General features: G+C 41.5%; 1 protein-coding gene across 1 annotated transcript in view; it reads right to left on the bottom strand.

Annotated features, from left to right (window-relative positions):
- The window catches only part of LOC111954484 (ATPase family AAA domain-containing protein 2B-like), a 136502-nt gene extending 119869 nt beyond the window's left edge, over nt 1-16633 (bottom strand). Inside the window, exon 1 of the mRNA XM_023974262.2 lies at nt 16441-16633. Coding sequence (XP_023830030.1) covers nt 16441-16542 — 102 coding nt within the window. The 5' untranslated portion in view covers nt 16543-16633. The remainder of the gene's footprint in view (nt 1-16440) is intronic.
- Between the last annotated feature and the right edge of the window lie 203 nt (nt 16634-16836).

Raw genomic sequence — 16836 nt, forward strand, 5'->3', positions numbered from 1 at the left:
ATGCCGTCCATGTATAAAAATAAAAATAAAAAAAAGTCTTGATTAGGATGAATTAGTATCTGACAATACTTTTTTTATCTATGCGCCAAGCATTTTGCTAGGATTTTTGCATCACAACACTGAAGCTGGTAAGAGGTCTCCATTTTTTTTTTTTATTGGACTGGATCTTTTATATATTACACCACTTGGAGTCTGTTTCAGTAATAATGATACTCAGACCTTCTTGTTGCGGTGTCTGATAATTAACATTTATATAGGGTGCGTTAAACATGCTAATAATGGTCTTTGAGTATATCAAAAGAGTTTGTCTACTTCCACTGGTATGCCATCACCCTGAGAGTTTTTTCCATCCTTAAAGCCGCCAATTGCATCAAGACGGTCCTCCTCCTCCTCTGAATTTGGCCTTCACAATGATCTTTCTGTAGAGATGTTAATTTTATTACATTCATTATTAGGGATAAAAATCCATACAACTTAGTTTCAGTAGTGGGGATGGAGGAGACTGAAACGAAAACAATTCTTAATACTTTAATTCTCCTTCAAAATAATCATTCGGCGAATCATTGCGTGACTCCATTTGTAACACGTTTTTTGGTAAGCATTTCTATATTGAAGATTTGAAAAAAAGATATTTGGTGATTTTCCCCATATCCCATCCAGTTAGCTTTATTTTTATAATATATTACACACTGGATCTTTGAATAAGTTCTCCATTTCTTTTCCTCCAAACTTATTCTGTGCCTCTATGGTACAGTTTTTAATTGCTATCTAACTGTACTGTTAAGACCTTCAATTTCCTTTGTTAATATGGACTCTTGATCTAAATTGCTTTTTTTCATAGATGAGTACTAAATTGCATGGCCTCTAAACGGCAACACTTAAGTTTCCTCTACAATAAGGGGATGTGCTGTACCTATGTTATGTCTGAAAAAAGTCAGTTATAAATTCTTCTGTCCTAGTTCTAAACAATTTATCATCTAGTAGGCTTTTGATTAAATTTCCAATATCCTCACCCACGTGGAAATTCTGTAAGAGTAATATATATGGCCAATTATGTGTTGATCCGACCACATTCTGTCCCCTATCAACACTTTTTTAAACTTTTGGTGCCAGAAAGTAGTGAAGACAACTAGCTTGAACAGCCTTCCGCCATGTATATCTCACTAGGGTCAGGGTATTTAAGTCTCCATATATCCACCAATTTCCAATATATCCATGACATTCATGATTTCCTTAAGTGCCTGAGGGTGATAGTTTGTAGTGTGATTTCTTCCGGTCCATAGAGGTATTTAAGAACCGTATTAAATCTCCCACCATAATAATAGAAGTCTAGTGTTCCTTGTAGAGTTGATAAATTCTTATATATATATTTTCAAAGAAGCTTGGATCATCACTATTCGGACCGTATAGGTTAATAAGCCATATCTGTTTATTGTCCAATAACAATTTTAAAAATAATCCATCTACCTTGATGATCTGTTTGGACAATTTGCACATTTGGATTCAAAATTACTGTTAATTAAAACCATCACCCCTTTTGAATTTCTTTGCCATGGGAGAAATATTTTCGCCCCCCCCCAAGTTCTTTTTCCCACAAACTTCATCTAAATTGTTGAATGGCTGTTCCTGTAAACAATAGATATTATATTCCGTTCTCTGTTAGCCAGTAAAATACTGATTCGCCTTTTCTTATTATCTGGAACAACATCATTTTGTGGATTCGATACAGGCTCAAAATGGCCAGAAACAAAGAACTTTTTCTGAAACTATTCTTGTTCTGAAATTAAAGGCTATTCCATGCGAGAAATTGCCAAGAAACTGTTCACAGAACAGTGCAAACTGGCTCTAAACCAGAATAGAAAGAGTGGGAGGCGCCGGTGCACAACTGAGCAAGCTTCATTAAATAGTACCACAAAACACCAGTCTTGACGTCAACAGTGAAAAGACGATCCGGGATGCTGGCAGAGTTCCTCTGGTCTAGTGTCTGTTTCTTTTGCCCATTTTAATCTTTCATTTTTATTGGCCAGTACGAGATCTTCAGTTTCTCTTGGCAATTTCTCCGCATGGAATAGCCTTCATTTTCTCACCACAAGGAATAGACTGACGAGTTTCAGAAGAAAGATCTTTGTTTCGGCCATTTTGGGCCTTTAATCGAATCACAAATGCTCCAGATACTCAAGGGCGGCCAGATTGGTATTTGCTTCTTTATAGTCAGAACAGTTTCAGCTGTGCTAACAGAAATTGCAAGCGGGTTTTTCTAATGATCAATAAGCATTTAAAAATGATAAACTTGGATTAGCTTAAACAACGTGCCATATGGAAACACAGGAGGTGATGGTTGCCGATAATGGGCCTCTGTACACCTGTACAATATGTAGATATTCATTAAAAATCACCTGTTTCCAGCTACAATAGTCATTTACAACATTAAACTGTCTCACTGTATTCAGATCAATTTGATGTTATTTTAATGGACAAAAACAAGGAACATTTAAGTGACCCAAACTTTTGAACGGTAGTGTTAAAGGGGGGTGAGATGAGCCAAATTGTAAGCTGGGGATGATTAGGTGACCGTGATGGTATGAGGCCAGATTGGTAATTTAGCTAGGACACCGCCCTGCTTAGCTTTCAGACGCAAGCCAGCAGTGGGATGCAGGGTGGTGTGTGGTATAACAAAATAAAGTTATAAATTGATACTTTGGAGCAATACTTAAGGACGGTGTCTGTTCAGTCATTGGTGTGTGATGCACATCCCTTCTTGTCTGGCGCGATAGGGCAGACTAGTCTCCCTGTAGGCTGCTAGCAGTGGTCTATGGCAGCAGACAGGCTATGTGTTGTATCAATAAGGAAGGAATGACATACAAGTACCAAGGACATGCCATCGCTATACTCCTGTGTTTTTATGGTTCAGTCAGTGCGTCAAGTCTCGCTGTCTGTCTCCTTCCTCCCACCTCAATCTCTTCCCTTGCTCTCTCAATTCAATAAAAAGTGGCTTTGTTGCATGGAAACATGTTTACATTGGCAAAGCAAGTGAAGTAAACAAAAATGACAAAAACCAACAAAAGCTAAATTAAACAAAACGACAACAGCCATTAACAGTAAGCATTACACAAACAAAGTTAAGCGAATAATCACTTTTAAAAATATTTAGCAGTTAAATGTAGTATAACATTTTTAAAAGTTTCAGAGCTATGTACAGTGTTGGAACAATGTGCAGAATGCACAAATACGAGGAGGAAATAAAAATGGGCCAGATAATATAGGTTATATTCATTGGTGTTTCTGACCACTGGTTGACCTTTTCTTGTGGCATCGGCTCACAAATTCTGCTGCTGGGATTGCACACTGCAATCCCAGCAATCCAGTATTTCGCCTAACAGATATGGGAGTTTGTCAATTTGATTTTGGTGTTGTGAAATTTTGAGGGAAATATGTCTCTTATATTGTCATTCACATGGCAGGAGGTTAGAAAGTGCAGCGCGGTTTCCATCCCAATTCTGAAAGTTCTTCGCCCAGCATACACCCTCCAACCAGACATGCTTTATCTACTCATTTGCTGGATGCAGAGCTCAAGTGAAGGTCGAGCAAATCATAGAGAAGAAGACTATTGCAATAATCTCTGATGGTGGTCGAATGTTCGTGGCAAGGAATAATTAAATACATCTCCACCCTTCAACCAGTATTCTACAAGAGCGCAGACAAAGGGACAACAGACACCACAGTCTCTACGATTGCAGCTGAGCTGAAGGCAGTCAATTGACCTTGGACCACAGAAGGTATTTGCACTGGTGACAGACAAGCTGCGAACATGAAGAGTCCTACCCATTGGCTGTGCTGCTCATGCATTGAATCTGCTCCTCAAGGACATCAATGGCACTGAAAACAATGGATACAATAGAGCCAGGAAATGGTTAGGTATGTGAAGGGTCATCAAGTTATAGCAGCAATCCCTCTCACCAACAAAGTGAGAAGAATAAGAGCACCAACTTGAATCTTCCCAGCAACACCCATTGGGGTGGTGTTGTCATCATGTTTGACAGTCTCCTGGAGGGGAAGGAGTCCCCAAGAAATGGCCATATCAGTCTGCTGATATGGACAGCCCCATCAAGAGGATCCTCCTGGATGAGTATTTTGGGAGAGTGGTAAGCAGCCTAAAACCTAATAGCAGTAGCCAATTGCACGGATTGAGGGAGACAATGCTATCCTGTTGATGTCTAGACTCTGCTTGCAGATGTAAGAGAATAAATCCGTACTGCCCTGCCAACTTCACTGTTGCTTCAAGCAGAGGAAACGCAGTTCTGAAAAACGTCAAAGCGTGAAGACTTCTGCATGAAGCCCATACACGCTGCAGCGTTCATGTTGGGACCCAAGTATGCTGGCAGAGCATCCTGTCTGGTGCAGAGATCAACAAGGCCTATGGTGGTCAACACTACCGTGTCTCGCCACCTTGGCCTGGATGAGGGCAAGGTTTTGTCAGTCTGGCAAAGTACAACTCAAGCAAGGTCTTTGGGATGGAGGTGGAATATGGCAGTCGTGCCAACATATCTCATCAGCCACCTTGGGGAAGGACTTTGTGGATCTGAGGCGCTTTCCCATCATCCTCCAAATCCACCAACATCAGCCGCCTCAGAGAGCAACTGGTCTTGTTTGGGAACACACACACCAAAGCACAACAGCTGACCAATACAAGAGTTGAAAATTGGTGGCCATCCGGGCAAATGTGGCTTTTTGAGCCTGACAACGAACCATGCTCAACAAGGTTGGAAAGTGACCGTGAAGATGAGGCCTCAGTCTGATGTTCAAGAGTGGGCATTGAGGAGGACCAGGGAGAAGACATGGAATCCTGAGAGGAAGACAACCAAAGCTTTAGTTTCTAGCTGATCATTTTACAGATGCGATGGATCATTCAATATTCCCTTTTTTGTTGTTCAGTGAAATCATCCCCATGTGAAGAGTCAACTCATTTAATTAAAGTTCAATTCGTAACTAAATTGTGTTTTTATTCCTATTGGAAGGTTTTATCATTTGCAATTATGTCTACTTGTCCAAAAGCCACTCATGGGTTGTCTTCGCTCTCAGCTTAGGGTCGTTGTCCTGTTGGAAGGTGAACCGTCACCCCTGTCTGAATCCTGAGTCTCTGGAGCAGGTTTTCATCAAGGAGCTCTGTACTTTGCTCTGTCATCTTTCCCTCGATCCTGACTAGTCTCCCACGTCCTTGCCTCTGAAAAACATCCCCATGCTTCACTGTAGGGGTGGTGCCAGGTTTCCTCAGACGTTACGCTTGGCATTCAGCCAAAGAGTTCCATCTTGGTTTCATCAGACCAGAGAATCTTGTTCTCATGGTCATAGACAACAGGTGCCTTTTGGCAAACTCCCAAGCTGGCTGTCATGTGCCTTTTACTGAAGTGGCTTCCGTCTGGCCACTCTACCATAAAGGCCGATTGCGTGGAATGCTACAGAGATGGTTGTCCTTCTGGAAGGTTCCCCCCATCCCAACAGAGGAACTCTGGAGCTCTTTCAGAGTGACCAACAGGTTCTTGGTCACCTCCCTATAAGGCCCTTCTCCCCGATTGGCTCAATTTGGCCGGCGGCAAGCTCTAAGAAGAATCTTAATTTCAATCTTCTTCCATTTAAGAATGATGGAGGCCACTGTGTTCTTGGGGACCTTCAATGCTGCAGACATATTTGTTGGTACCTTCCCCAGATCTTGTGCTCGACAAATCCTGCTAGGAGCTCTACGGACAATGCCTTCGACCTCATGGCTTGGTTTTTGCTCTGACATGCACTGTCAACTGCAGGAGCTTATATTAGAGGTCGACCGATTAATTAGGGCCGAACTTTTGAACGGTAGTGTTAAAGGGGGGTGAATGAGCCAATTGTAAGCTGGGGATGATTAGGTGACCGTGATGGTATGAGGGCCAGATTGGTAATTTAGCCAGGACACCAGCCCTGCTTAGCTTCAGACGCAAGCCAGCAGTGGGATGCAGGGTGGTGTGTGTGTATAACAAAATAAAGTTATAAATTGATACTTTGAGCAATACTTAAGGACCGTGTTCTGTTCAGTCATTGGTGTGTGATGCACATCCCTTCTTGTCTGGCCGATAGGCAGACTAGTCTCCCTGTAGGCTGCTAGCAGTGGTCTATGGCAGCAGACAGGCTATTGTGTTGTATCAATAAGGAAGGAATGACATACAAGTACCAAGGACATGCCATCGCTATACTCCTGTGTTTTATGGTTCAGTCAGTGCGTCAAGTCTCGCTGTCTGTCTCCTTCCTCCCCACCTCAATCTCTTCCCTTGCTCTCTCAATTCAATTAAAAAGTGGCTTTGTTGGCATAGGAAACATGTTTACATTGGCAAAGCAAGTGAAGTAAACAAAATGACAAAAACCAACAAAAGCTAAATTAAACAAAACGACAACAGCCATTAACAGTAAGCATTACACAAACAAAGTTAAGCGAATAATCACTTTTAAATAATATWTTAGCAGTTAAATGTAGTATAACATTTTTAAAAGTTTCAGAAGCTATGTACAGTGTTGGAACAATGTGCAGAATGCACAAATGACGAGGAGGAAATAAAAATGGGCAGATAAATATAGGTTATATTTACATTGGTGTTTCTGACCCACTGGTTGACCTTTTCTTGTGGCATCGGCTCACAAATTCTGCTGCTGGGATTGCACACTGCAATCCCAGCAATCCCAGTATTTCGCCTAACAGATATGGGAGTTTGTCAATTTGATTTGTGGGTTGTGAAATTTGAGGGAAATATGTCTCTTATATTGTCATTCACATGGCAGGAGGTTAGAAAGTGCAGCGCGGTTTCCATCCCAATTCTGAAAGTTCTTCGCCCAGCATACACCCCTCCAACCAGACATGCTTTATCTACTCATTTGCTGGATGCAGAGCTCAAGTGAAGGTCYAGCAAATCATAGAGAAAGAAGACTATTGCAATAATCTCTGATGGGTGGTCGAATGTTCGTGGGCAAGGAATAATTAACTACATCTCCACCCTTCAACCAGTATTCTACAAGAGCGCAGACACAAGGGACAACATACACACCAGTCTCTACATTGCAGCTGAGCTGAAGGCAGTCAATGACCTTGGACCACAGAAGGTATTTGCACTGGTGACAGACAATGCTGCGAACATGAAGGAGTCCTACCCATTGGCTGTGCTGCTCATGCATTGAATCTGCTCCTCAAGGACATCATGGCACTGAAAACAATGGATACAATAGAGCCAAGGAAATGGTTAGGTATGTGAAGGGTCATCAAGTTATAGCAGCAATCCCTCTCACCAAGCAAAGTGAGAAGAATAAGAGCACCACATTGAATCTTCCCAGCAACACCCATTGGGGTGGTGTTGTCATCATGTTTGACAGTGACTCCTGGAGGGGAAGGAGTCACCAAGAAATGGCCATATCAAGTCTGCTGATATGGACAGCCCCATCAAGAGGATCCTCCTGGATGAGGTATTTTGGGAGAGTGGTAAGCAGCCTAAAACCTAATAGCAGTAGCCATTGCACGGATTGAGGGAGACAATGCTATCCTGTTGATGTTAGACTCTGCTTGCAGATGTAAGAGAATAAATCGTACTGCCCTGCCAACTTCACTGTTGCTTCAAGCAGAGGAAACGCAGTTCTGAAAAACGTCAAAGCGTGAAGACTTCTGCATGAAGCCCATACACGCTGCAGCGTTCATGTTGGACCCCAAGTATGCTGGCAAGAGCATCCTGTCTGGTGCAGAGATCAACAAGGCCTATGGTGTCAACACTACCGTGTCTCGCCACCTTGGCCTGGATGAGGGCAAGGTTCTTGTCAGTCTGGCAAAGTACAACTCCAAGCAAGGTCTTTGGGATGGAGGTGGAATATGGCAGTCGTGCCAACATATCTCATCAGCCACCTGGTGGAAGGGACTTTGTGGATCTGAGGCGCTTTCCCCATCATCCTCCAAATCCCACCAACATCAGCCGCCTCAGAGAGCAACTGGTCCTTGTTTGGGAACACACACACCAAAGCACAACAGGCTGACCAATACAAGAGTTGAAAAATTGGTGGCCATCCGGGCAAATGTGGCTTTTTGAGCCTGACAACGAACCATGCTCAACAAGGTTGGAAAGTGACCGTGAAGATGAGGCCTCAGTCTGATGTTCAAGAGGTGGGCATTGAGGAGGWCCAGGGAGAAGACATGGAATCCTGAGAGGAAGACAACCAAAGCTTTAGTTTCTAGCTGATCATTTTACAGATGCGATGGATCATTCAATATTCCCTTTTTTGTTGTTCAGTGAAATCATCCCATGTGAAGAGTCAACTCATTTAATTAAAGTTCAATTCGTAACTAAATTGTGTTTTTGATTCCTATTGGAAGGTTTTAATCATTTGCAATTATGTCTACTTGTCCCAAAGCCACTCATGGGTTGTCTTCGCTCTCAGCTTAGGGTCGTTGTCCTGTTGGAAGGTGAACCGTCACCCCTGTCTGAAGTCCTGAGTGCTCTGGAGCAGGTTTTCATCAAGGAGCTCTGTACTTTGCTCTGTTCATCTTTCCCTCGATCCTGACTAGTCTCCCAGTCCTTGCCTCTGAAAAACATCCCCATGCTTCACTGTAGGGGTGGTGCCAGGTTTCCTCCAGACGTTACGCTTGGCATTCAGGCCAAAGAGTTCCATCTTGGTTTCATCAGACCAGAGAATCTTGTRTCTCATGGTCATAGACAACAGGTGCCTTTTGGCAAACTCCAAGCTGGCTGTCATGTGCCTTTTACTGAAGTGGCTTCCYTCTGGCCACTCTACCATAAAGGGCCGATTGGTGGAATGCTACAGAGATGGTTGTCCTTCTGGAAGGTTCCCCCATCCCAACAGAGGAACTCTGGAGCTCTTTCAGAGTGACCAACAGGTTCTTGGTCACCTCCCTGATCAAGGCCCTTCTCCCCCGATTGKTCAATTTGGCCGGGCGGCAAGCTCTAAGAAGAGTCTTAATTTCAATCTTCTTCCATTTAAGAATGATGGAGGCCACTGTGTTCTTGGGGACCTTCAATGCTGCAGACATTTGTTGGTACCCTTCCCCAGATCTGTGCCTCGACAAAATCCTGCCTGCCCAGGAGCTCTACGGCAATGCTATCGACCTCTGTGGGTTTTTTTGCCTCTGACACTGCCATCTGTCAACTGCGGGAGCTTATATTAGAAGGTCGACCGGTAATAGGGCCAATTTCAAGTTTGGATAAAAATCTGTTATGCCTGCTTTTTGGACGCCGATTACATTGCAATCCACGAGGAATAACTGTTGCAGGCTGACCACCTGTTCGCGAGTGGCAGCGTCAAAAGAGACTCTTGTGGCTGCAAGAAGCCAAGGTAAGTTGCTAGCTAGCATTAAACTTATCTTATTAAAAAAAAAAGAAACCTATCTTCACATTAATCACTAGTTAACCTAGTAATATCTATCAACCTGTGTGTAGTGTAACTAGCTGTCTGCGTTGCAATATAATAATGTGGTGCCTGTTAATTTATCATCGAATCACAGCCTACTTCAACTTCGCCAAACGAGTGATGGTTAAAAAAGGCATTGTGCTTTTTTTTGGCAATCTTTTCACAAATGTAGCTAACAATAAACATCAATGCTTCTTAAATTCCTCTAGGTAGGAGGCAGATTTGGAATTTTGGAGATGAAAGCATGCCAAATTAAACTGCCTGCTTCTCGGCCCAGAAGATATGATATGCATATAACTGGTAGATTTGGATAGAAAAACACATAAGTTTCAAAATGTTAAAATTAGTGTCTGTGAGTATAACAAACTGATTGAAGCGAAACCTGAGAAATCACATTCGGGAAGTTTTTTTGTTTGTTGGTTTTGTAGTTTTCTATTCAATGCCATTAAATTCCATTGACTTAGGACTAAAATTGGCATTTTCCTATGCCTTCCACTAGATGTCAACGGTGGCTTTTAGAATAGTTTCAGGCTTGTATTCTGAAAAATGAGGAAGTAAGAGCAGTCTGAATGAGTGATCCTAAAGTGTCAGAGCTTTTTCATGCGCCGTGAACGAGAGAGTGCCTTTCTGTTTACCTTTTATATGACGACGTTATTGTCGTTGAAATTATCGATTATTTAGGCTAAAACAACCTGAGGTTGAATATAAATCGTTTGACATGTTTTCATGAACTTTACGGATACAATTTGGATTTTTTTTCTGCCTGTTTTGACTGCGTTTGAACCTGTGGATTACTGAAGAAACGGATATAAAGAACTTTATCGAACAAAAGGACATTTATTGAGTAATGAATGTCTGCTGAGTGCAACCATATGAAGATCATCAAAGGTAAGGGATTAATTGTATTCTATTTTCTGACTTGGTCTCTTTACTTGGCTGGTTACTGTTATGATTTGTCTGCTGGGCTATGTCCTCAAATAATCGTAAGTATGCTTTCGCCGTAAAGCATTTTTTTAAATCTGCCTCCAGACGAGCTTCAATGTCATTACAACTCTCCTCCGTGGCTCCAACTGCTCTTAACATATATATATCCAATAACGTTCCAAACGGAGCATTCCTTCATGTCTGTAGAAGTTATGGAACACAAGGCATATCATGAGGAAAGCGGCGTGACCTGGCAATCTGCAGACCAATGACTGAAACAACTCCCATCCGGCCCACATCACAGTATAGGCTTCATTCAGCGTTCTACAGACTGTTGACATCTAGTGGAAGGCGTAGGAAGTGCAAACATATCCATATTACAGGGAATTGAATAGGCGATGACTTTAACACTGACAGTCTCAGAATTCTCACTTCTGTTGGATTTTTCTCAGGTTTTGCCTGCCATATGAGTTCTGTTATACGACAGACATCATTCAAAAGTTTTAGAACTTCAGAGTGTTTATATCAATAGTAATAATAATATGCATATATTAGTGTCTGGGACAGAGTAGGAGGCAGTTCACTATGGGGCACGCATTCATCCAAAAGTGAAATGCTGCACCCTATATCAAAGAAGTTAATGCAAGTAAATAAATGCATGCTCTTCAACCGATCGCTGCCCGCACCTGCCTGCCCATCCAGCATCACTACTCTGGACAGTTCCGACTTAGAATATGTGGACAACTACAAATACCTAGGTGTCTGGTTAGACTGTAAACTCTCCTTCCAGACTCACATTAAACATCTCCAATCCAAAATTAAATCTAGAATAGGCTTCCTATTTCACAACAAAGCATCCTTCACTCATGCTGCCAAACATACCTCGTAAAACTGACCATCCTACCGATCCGACTTTGGCGATGTAATTTACAAAATAGCCTCCAACACTCTACTCACAAATTGGATCCAGTCTATCACAGTGCCATCCGTTGTCACCAACGCCCATATCCCACCCACCCACCCACCACGCTCTCGTTGGCTGGCCCTCGCTTCATACTCGTCGCCAAACCCACTGGCTCCAGGTCATCTACAAGTCTTTGCTAGGTAAAGCCCCGCTTATGTCAGCTCACTCGTCACCACAGCAGCACCCACCGTAGCACGCGCTACAGCAGGTATATCTCACTGGTCACCCCAAATCCAATTCCTCCTTTGGCCGCTTTCCTAAAGTTTCTGCTGCAATTGACTGGAACACTGCAAAAATCACTTTAGCTGGAGACTCATATCTCACTCACAAGCTTTAAGCCCAGCTGGAGAGCAGCTCACAGATCACTGCACCTGTACATAGCCCATGTGTAAATAGCCCATCCAACTACCTCATCCCCATACTGTATTATTTATCTATCTTGCTCTTTGCAGTATCTCTACTTGCACATTCATACACATCTACCATTCCAGTGTTTAATTGCTATATTGTAATTACTTCGCCACCGTGGCCTATTTATTGCCTTTCCTCCCTTATCTTACCTCATTWGCACACTGTATATAGACTTTTTTCCTACTGTATTATTGACTGTATGTTTGTTTATTCCATGTGTAACTGTTGTTGTGTGTGTCAAACTGCTTTGCTTTATCTTGGCCAGGTCGCAGCTAGCCAACCTGGTTAAYTAAAGGTGAAATAAAAAAATGTAAAATACATTTTAAAAATTGTGTGAATGGTTTTCGTTCAATTGTTAGTGTATATCAATTCCCCATAACATATATCACCAGTAGTACATTTACTGTTAATTCCTAATCTACAATGATTGTTACGGTTATTTTAATGCATTCAATAATATTATTCCAGTCTTCCCGTTCTCATTGTCTGAGTAGACACATTGTTTGCAGAGTGCACAATATATGCTATTCTTGTGAGAAACAAGTGTTGGTTTATTTCATTCCATTTGAGTTTTCAAATTTAGTCAGTTGTGTTCAAATAACTATACTAACATACTGTATACTACATACTATTAGTTAATMTTAGTATACTGTAAACGAACAGTATCCTTTCAGTTGAGCATACTAGGGCTTCGCCTGTCTACCGGAGTTGATGCTGTGGCTATGCAACCTCTTGTTAGGTAACAAATTTCTAACTAGACATTTTACGACTTCGGGTGTGTTCTTAAATTCAATCTGGAGTGCGCACAATCAGAGCGTTATCAGATTGTCAGTTTGTAAATTCAGAGCGTTTCGCTCTGGGAGCGTTCAGAGCACACACTGGACGCTCTGGCATAGGAGTAGAGTTGATTAGAGCGTTCTGACCTTACAACGGCAGTCAAGCTAACTGGCTAGCTACTTCCAGACACAAATTAAAGAACACCTGACTGACCATTTTACTCGCCCTGGCAGAACTGGTTAGGCTTTTTTTTATGTCATCTGACAAAATAGATGTAGACATACATGTTGTTAAATCATTGCACCCACACTGCTCGCGAGCGCCTGCACAGCCAGGCGCTAAAATAGAACTTGGTTCTATTTATGACGCGCAACACGTCGCAAGTCCTGCCTCTCCCATCTCCTAATTGGTTTTTAGGAGCATATACRCATGTGGGTGATTGAAAGATGAACCGAAGTCCATACTCAGTTSATCTTTGTGGTAATGCTCCTAAAGTGGGTTGCCAACCGCCATATAAAGTCCAAATAAGAAGCCTGAAGGAAAGAGTAGCAATGACTAGAAACAAATTCGGTTTACCGTTTTATCTGTGGATTAATTGTCAGAGTAGAGGACCTTGTGCACTTCAGGTAAAATAACAACCCAATGTTTTTATCCCAGGACAAATGAGCTAGCAACAGCAAGGTAGCTAGCTAAATTGCCATAAATGTTTATTGCTTTTCAACCTGTCCCCAAATTAATATAATTGGTTCAGAGTTTGTTTTGATATTCAACAATTTAATTACGCTTTTTTGCCGACGTTGACTTACAACTGCCATATTCAAATGGTGTTGAGCGTTTGATAATTCATAAGTTATTCTGCACTCCGGTACACTCAGACGAGAGTGCTCTGAATTCGGGAGAGCGAATTTACAAAAGCTTCCGGATGGCCATTGAGAACACACAACGACTATACCAAGTAAAAAAACATTGGGTAGTTAGTTAGATAGCATATAGTTAATATACTGGCAAGTTTGATGTWTTAGTAGCCAACTAATGTTAGGTAGCTAGCTAACATACCGGTACATTTATTTAACTAGGCAAGTCAGTTAAGAACATATTCTTATTTACAATGACGGCCTAGGAACACTGGGTGCCTTGTTCAGGGGCAGAACGACAGATTTTTAACTTGTCAGCTCGAGGATTCGATCTAGCAGTCAGCTCGGGGATTCGATCCAGCAACCTTTCGGTTACTGGCCCAACGCTCTAACCACTAGGCTACCTGCCGCCKCTGCAGTACATACTGCTGTAATGATATGCTATGATTATTCGAACACAGCTATTGTCTTTTGTTTGGAGCGCTGCTGTTAATGTTCATTAAGGATGTGGACACATAGAAGTAGGCCTATAGACTACCTTAAATCTTTCCAGCTTTCTCCCTTTTGATAACCACTCGACGTGAAAGCAAAAAATGTCTAAAAATGCTGATTACTACTTAGCAGCGCTTGATTTGGACTGAAATAGGTTCTGGTACTCATTTTGGGTGCTGGTACTGTTTCTATTTAGGTGCAGGAGCCCCATAATAATTTTGAGATAATATTCTATAAGGCATGAGCTACATGAGCTCAAGTCGAGCACTGCTTCTCATCCATTGCCCAAATTGCCTACAGCTGTGTCTGTCTCGAGCTCAGTGGTGYGAAACTGAGGGCCCAGAAAATGTTARACAATGTTGCAAGTTCACTAGTGCAAGCTGGCTTTCGCAGATTCTGCCATTACTKTCCTGAAGTTGCCGGTAATAGGCTACATGAGGAGTCGGCCATCTTTCTCATGTTGTTGAATGGCAATTTCTTACCATTTCAACCGATCTGTGTGCCAGTTATGGTTTTCATATGCAGATTTTCGTTAAACAGTTTAATTACATTTATGATAACGTCTTCATATCTCAAAATTATTCTCATGTTGGTAATCAACATTCTATCCAAATCTAAATGAAAATGATAAACCTAAAAAGTAACTTACATTGCCATTGCTAACTATGTAAAAATAGCCTACATAAAGCCAACAAATAAAAAGATTGCATCCTGCAGGTAGAAAATATCCTGATAAAAATAAATATCCAATAAATCACATTGGCTACACGTGGCCTGTCTGCAGCGAAATTGAAACATTGCATCAACTAGTTAATTGAGTCCAGCCTAGCCAGCAGGAGCATGAGAATAGTTGGGTCAGGCAGGTAAAGGTATTTTACTTCTGGATATCMAGATCTCTGGCGCCCTCGTGAGGCGTCAAACCATACGCATCAGACCAGGTCAATGCTTAGTGGTTTTATAAAAACACGTATGGAAAAATACACATTAAAACATTTCAGACKAAAGATTTTTTTTCAGTCGGGGACAGCCCTAATACTCCGCCATCTTTAAGTATCTTTTTTTTCTCTCATTAGTCGGGACAGGTGGGTGTCCACCCCAAAGTGTTGCACATCATGTGTGCAACTCAGAAATCAAGCTTAGCTTTGAATGACACTCACCTGTCTTGATCAATGAGAGAAGACAAATATACTCTATGATGGTGGCGTATACATTGTCAAGTAATTTCATGGAGCAAAAAATTATTTTATTTAATAACTGAGCATTTTCGAAATTCAAACGTTCCACCTGCGATGGGAGTTTAAGATAGCAGTGTTTTTCAAGTCGAGAATGACTAAAGTATCGCCATGTAAAGGATGATCGAAAATATGCTGGTTACGCTAAATAGATGTCTGTTATCAACGGCTATCACTGCTGAGCCGTTTGATTACATCAGCTAGCTCCAGATCTGACTGTCTGTCCTGCTTTGCGTTAGCAAATAGCAAGAAGTGATACAAATCTGAATTTAACTAAGACTCATCTCCATTTCAAATACATTTTCAGTACATTTGTTCAGGTATCCAATCAAACCTGCTAAGTGCCTTAAAGTTTAAACTTACTGAAGAACATTTAACTACTAAGTTAAAGTTACCTGTTAAGTTACACAACTCATTCCATATTTCCATGATAATTCATGACAAAATAGCTGGCAAAATGGCAATATAATCACAAATGCTTCAATTTAAAGCACTCAAGAGGGTAGCTAACCAAATAACAATTGTCCCTATTCATTTTGCGATGTTTAATTGTATCCACAACAGCTAACTTGCCTCATATTGTTTACATTTGTAGCCAACTTACTAGTATTGTTATATTTGTTGTGACTCAACATTAATGCTCCAAATCCTAGAAAAACACTTGAGGCAGTTAACGTTAATGAATATCTTTACCAGACTATTTAAACCTGAATATTATGTCAACAGCATCCCGTATAAAAGTTTACACTTCAAGTTTCTTTCAAACAATAAAGTTCAGCGATTTCAACTTCAAGTTAGCTAGCTYACGTTAGCTAAATAGTTGAGGACGATAGTCAGCCAACTGTTGTGAACCATCGGGGTTCATCGGGTTCCCTTCCCCCACAACTACATGGCTAGCACTACTAGCCTGTCATTTATTGACGTTGCATATAAAACACGGTCAACAATAAAACATGCATATCAATAACACGTTAACTGCAGTGTCACTTTGTTTTGGGCTGTCGAGTGACACACTAAAACAGGCTAACTAGCTAGCTAGCAGGCTACATTATCTCCTGCAGTCGGTAGGCATAATAACACAAGCCCAACAAAGGGAACTCCGGCAACTTAGAGCTGGCAGTCAGTTAGGAAGCTAACGTTAACCTGAAAGCTATCATTCATATAATGGCGTCCGTGKTTATGGCAAACATACATAGCCACATTTACTCGTGAAATCAATTATACTGGTGTCAAACATTGTAGCAGGGTTTATGGCAACAACAAAAAAAACACTGAGAACCGGCTTGAGGCCAATGCTAACTAGTTAGCCATATTATAGCTAACGTTATATTAGCCGGGCAGTGAAGAAAATAACCCGGCTTACATGATCCTCAGAGTTGGAAGGATTTCTGGCAGAAGACCGGGTCCTGGACGAGATGAAGGGACAGCTCGGCTTACGCCGAGAGTTCTTTCTTGTGTTCACCATGATTTGTCCGTTTATTTGCACTTGTTTAATCTGTCTATCCGTCTGTACTCTGCCTCAGTAAATATGGCATTGAGGCGCCATTTCTCTTTCTCTTTAGTTCTCTCTGTCACTCATTACGCAAAATTCACTCGCGGACCACTTCCGCTTTGCAATTATAGCGCTTGCCAGTGTTTTTTTTATTTAACATTTAAAAAAATGTTATAAAAACAACAAATACAAAAACAGAAATATAGAAACAAGAGTACATAAACCTAACAAACAGTGGTATTACATATCGAGCTCATTTTTCAATTT

This window comes from Salvelinus sp. IW2-2015, linkage group LG28 (genome assembly GCF_002910315.2).
Source record: "Salvelinus sp. IW2-2015 linkage group LG28, ASM291031v2, whole genome shotgun sequence".
Taxonomy (NCBI): domain Eukaryota; kingdom Metazoa; phylum Chordata; class Actinopteri; order Salmoniformes; family Salmonidae; genus Salvelinus; species Salvelinus sp. IW2-2015.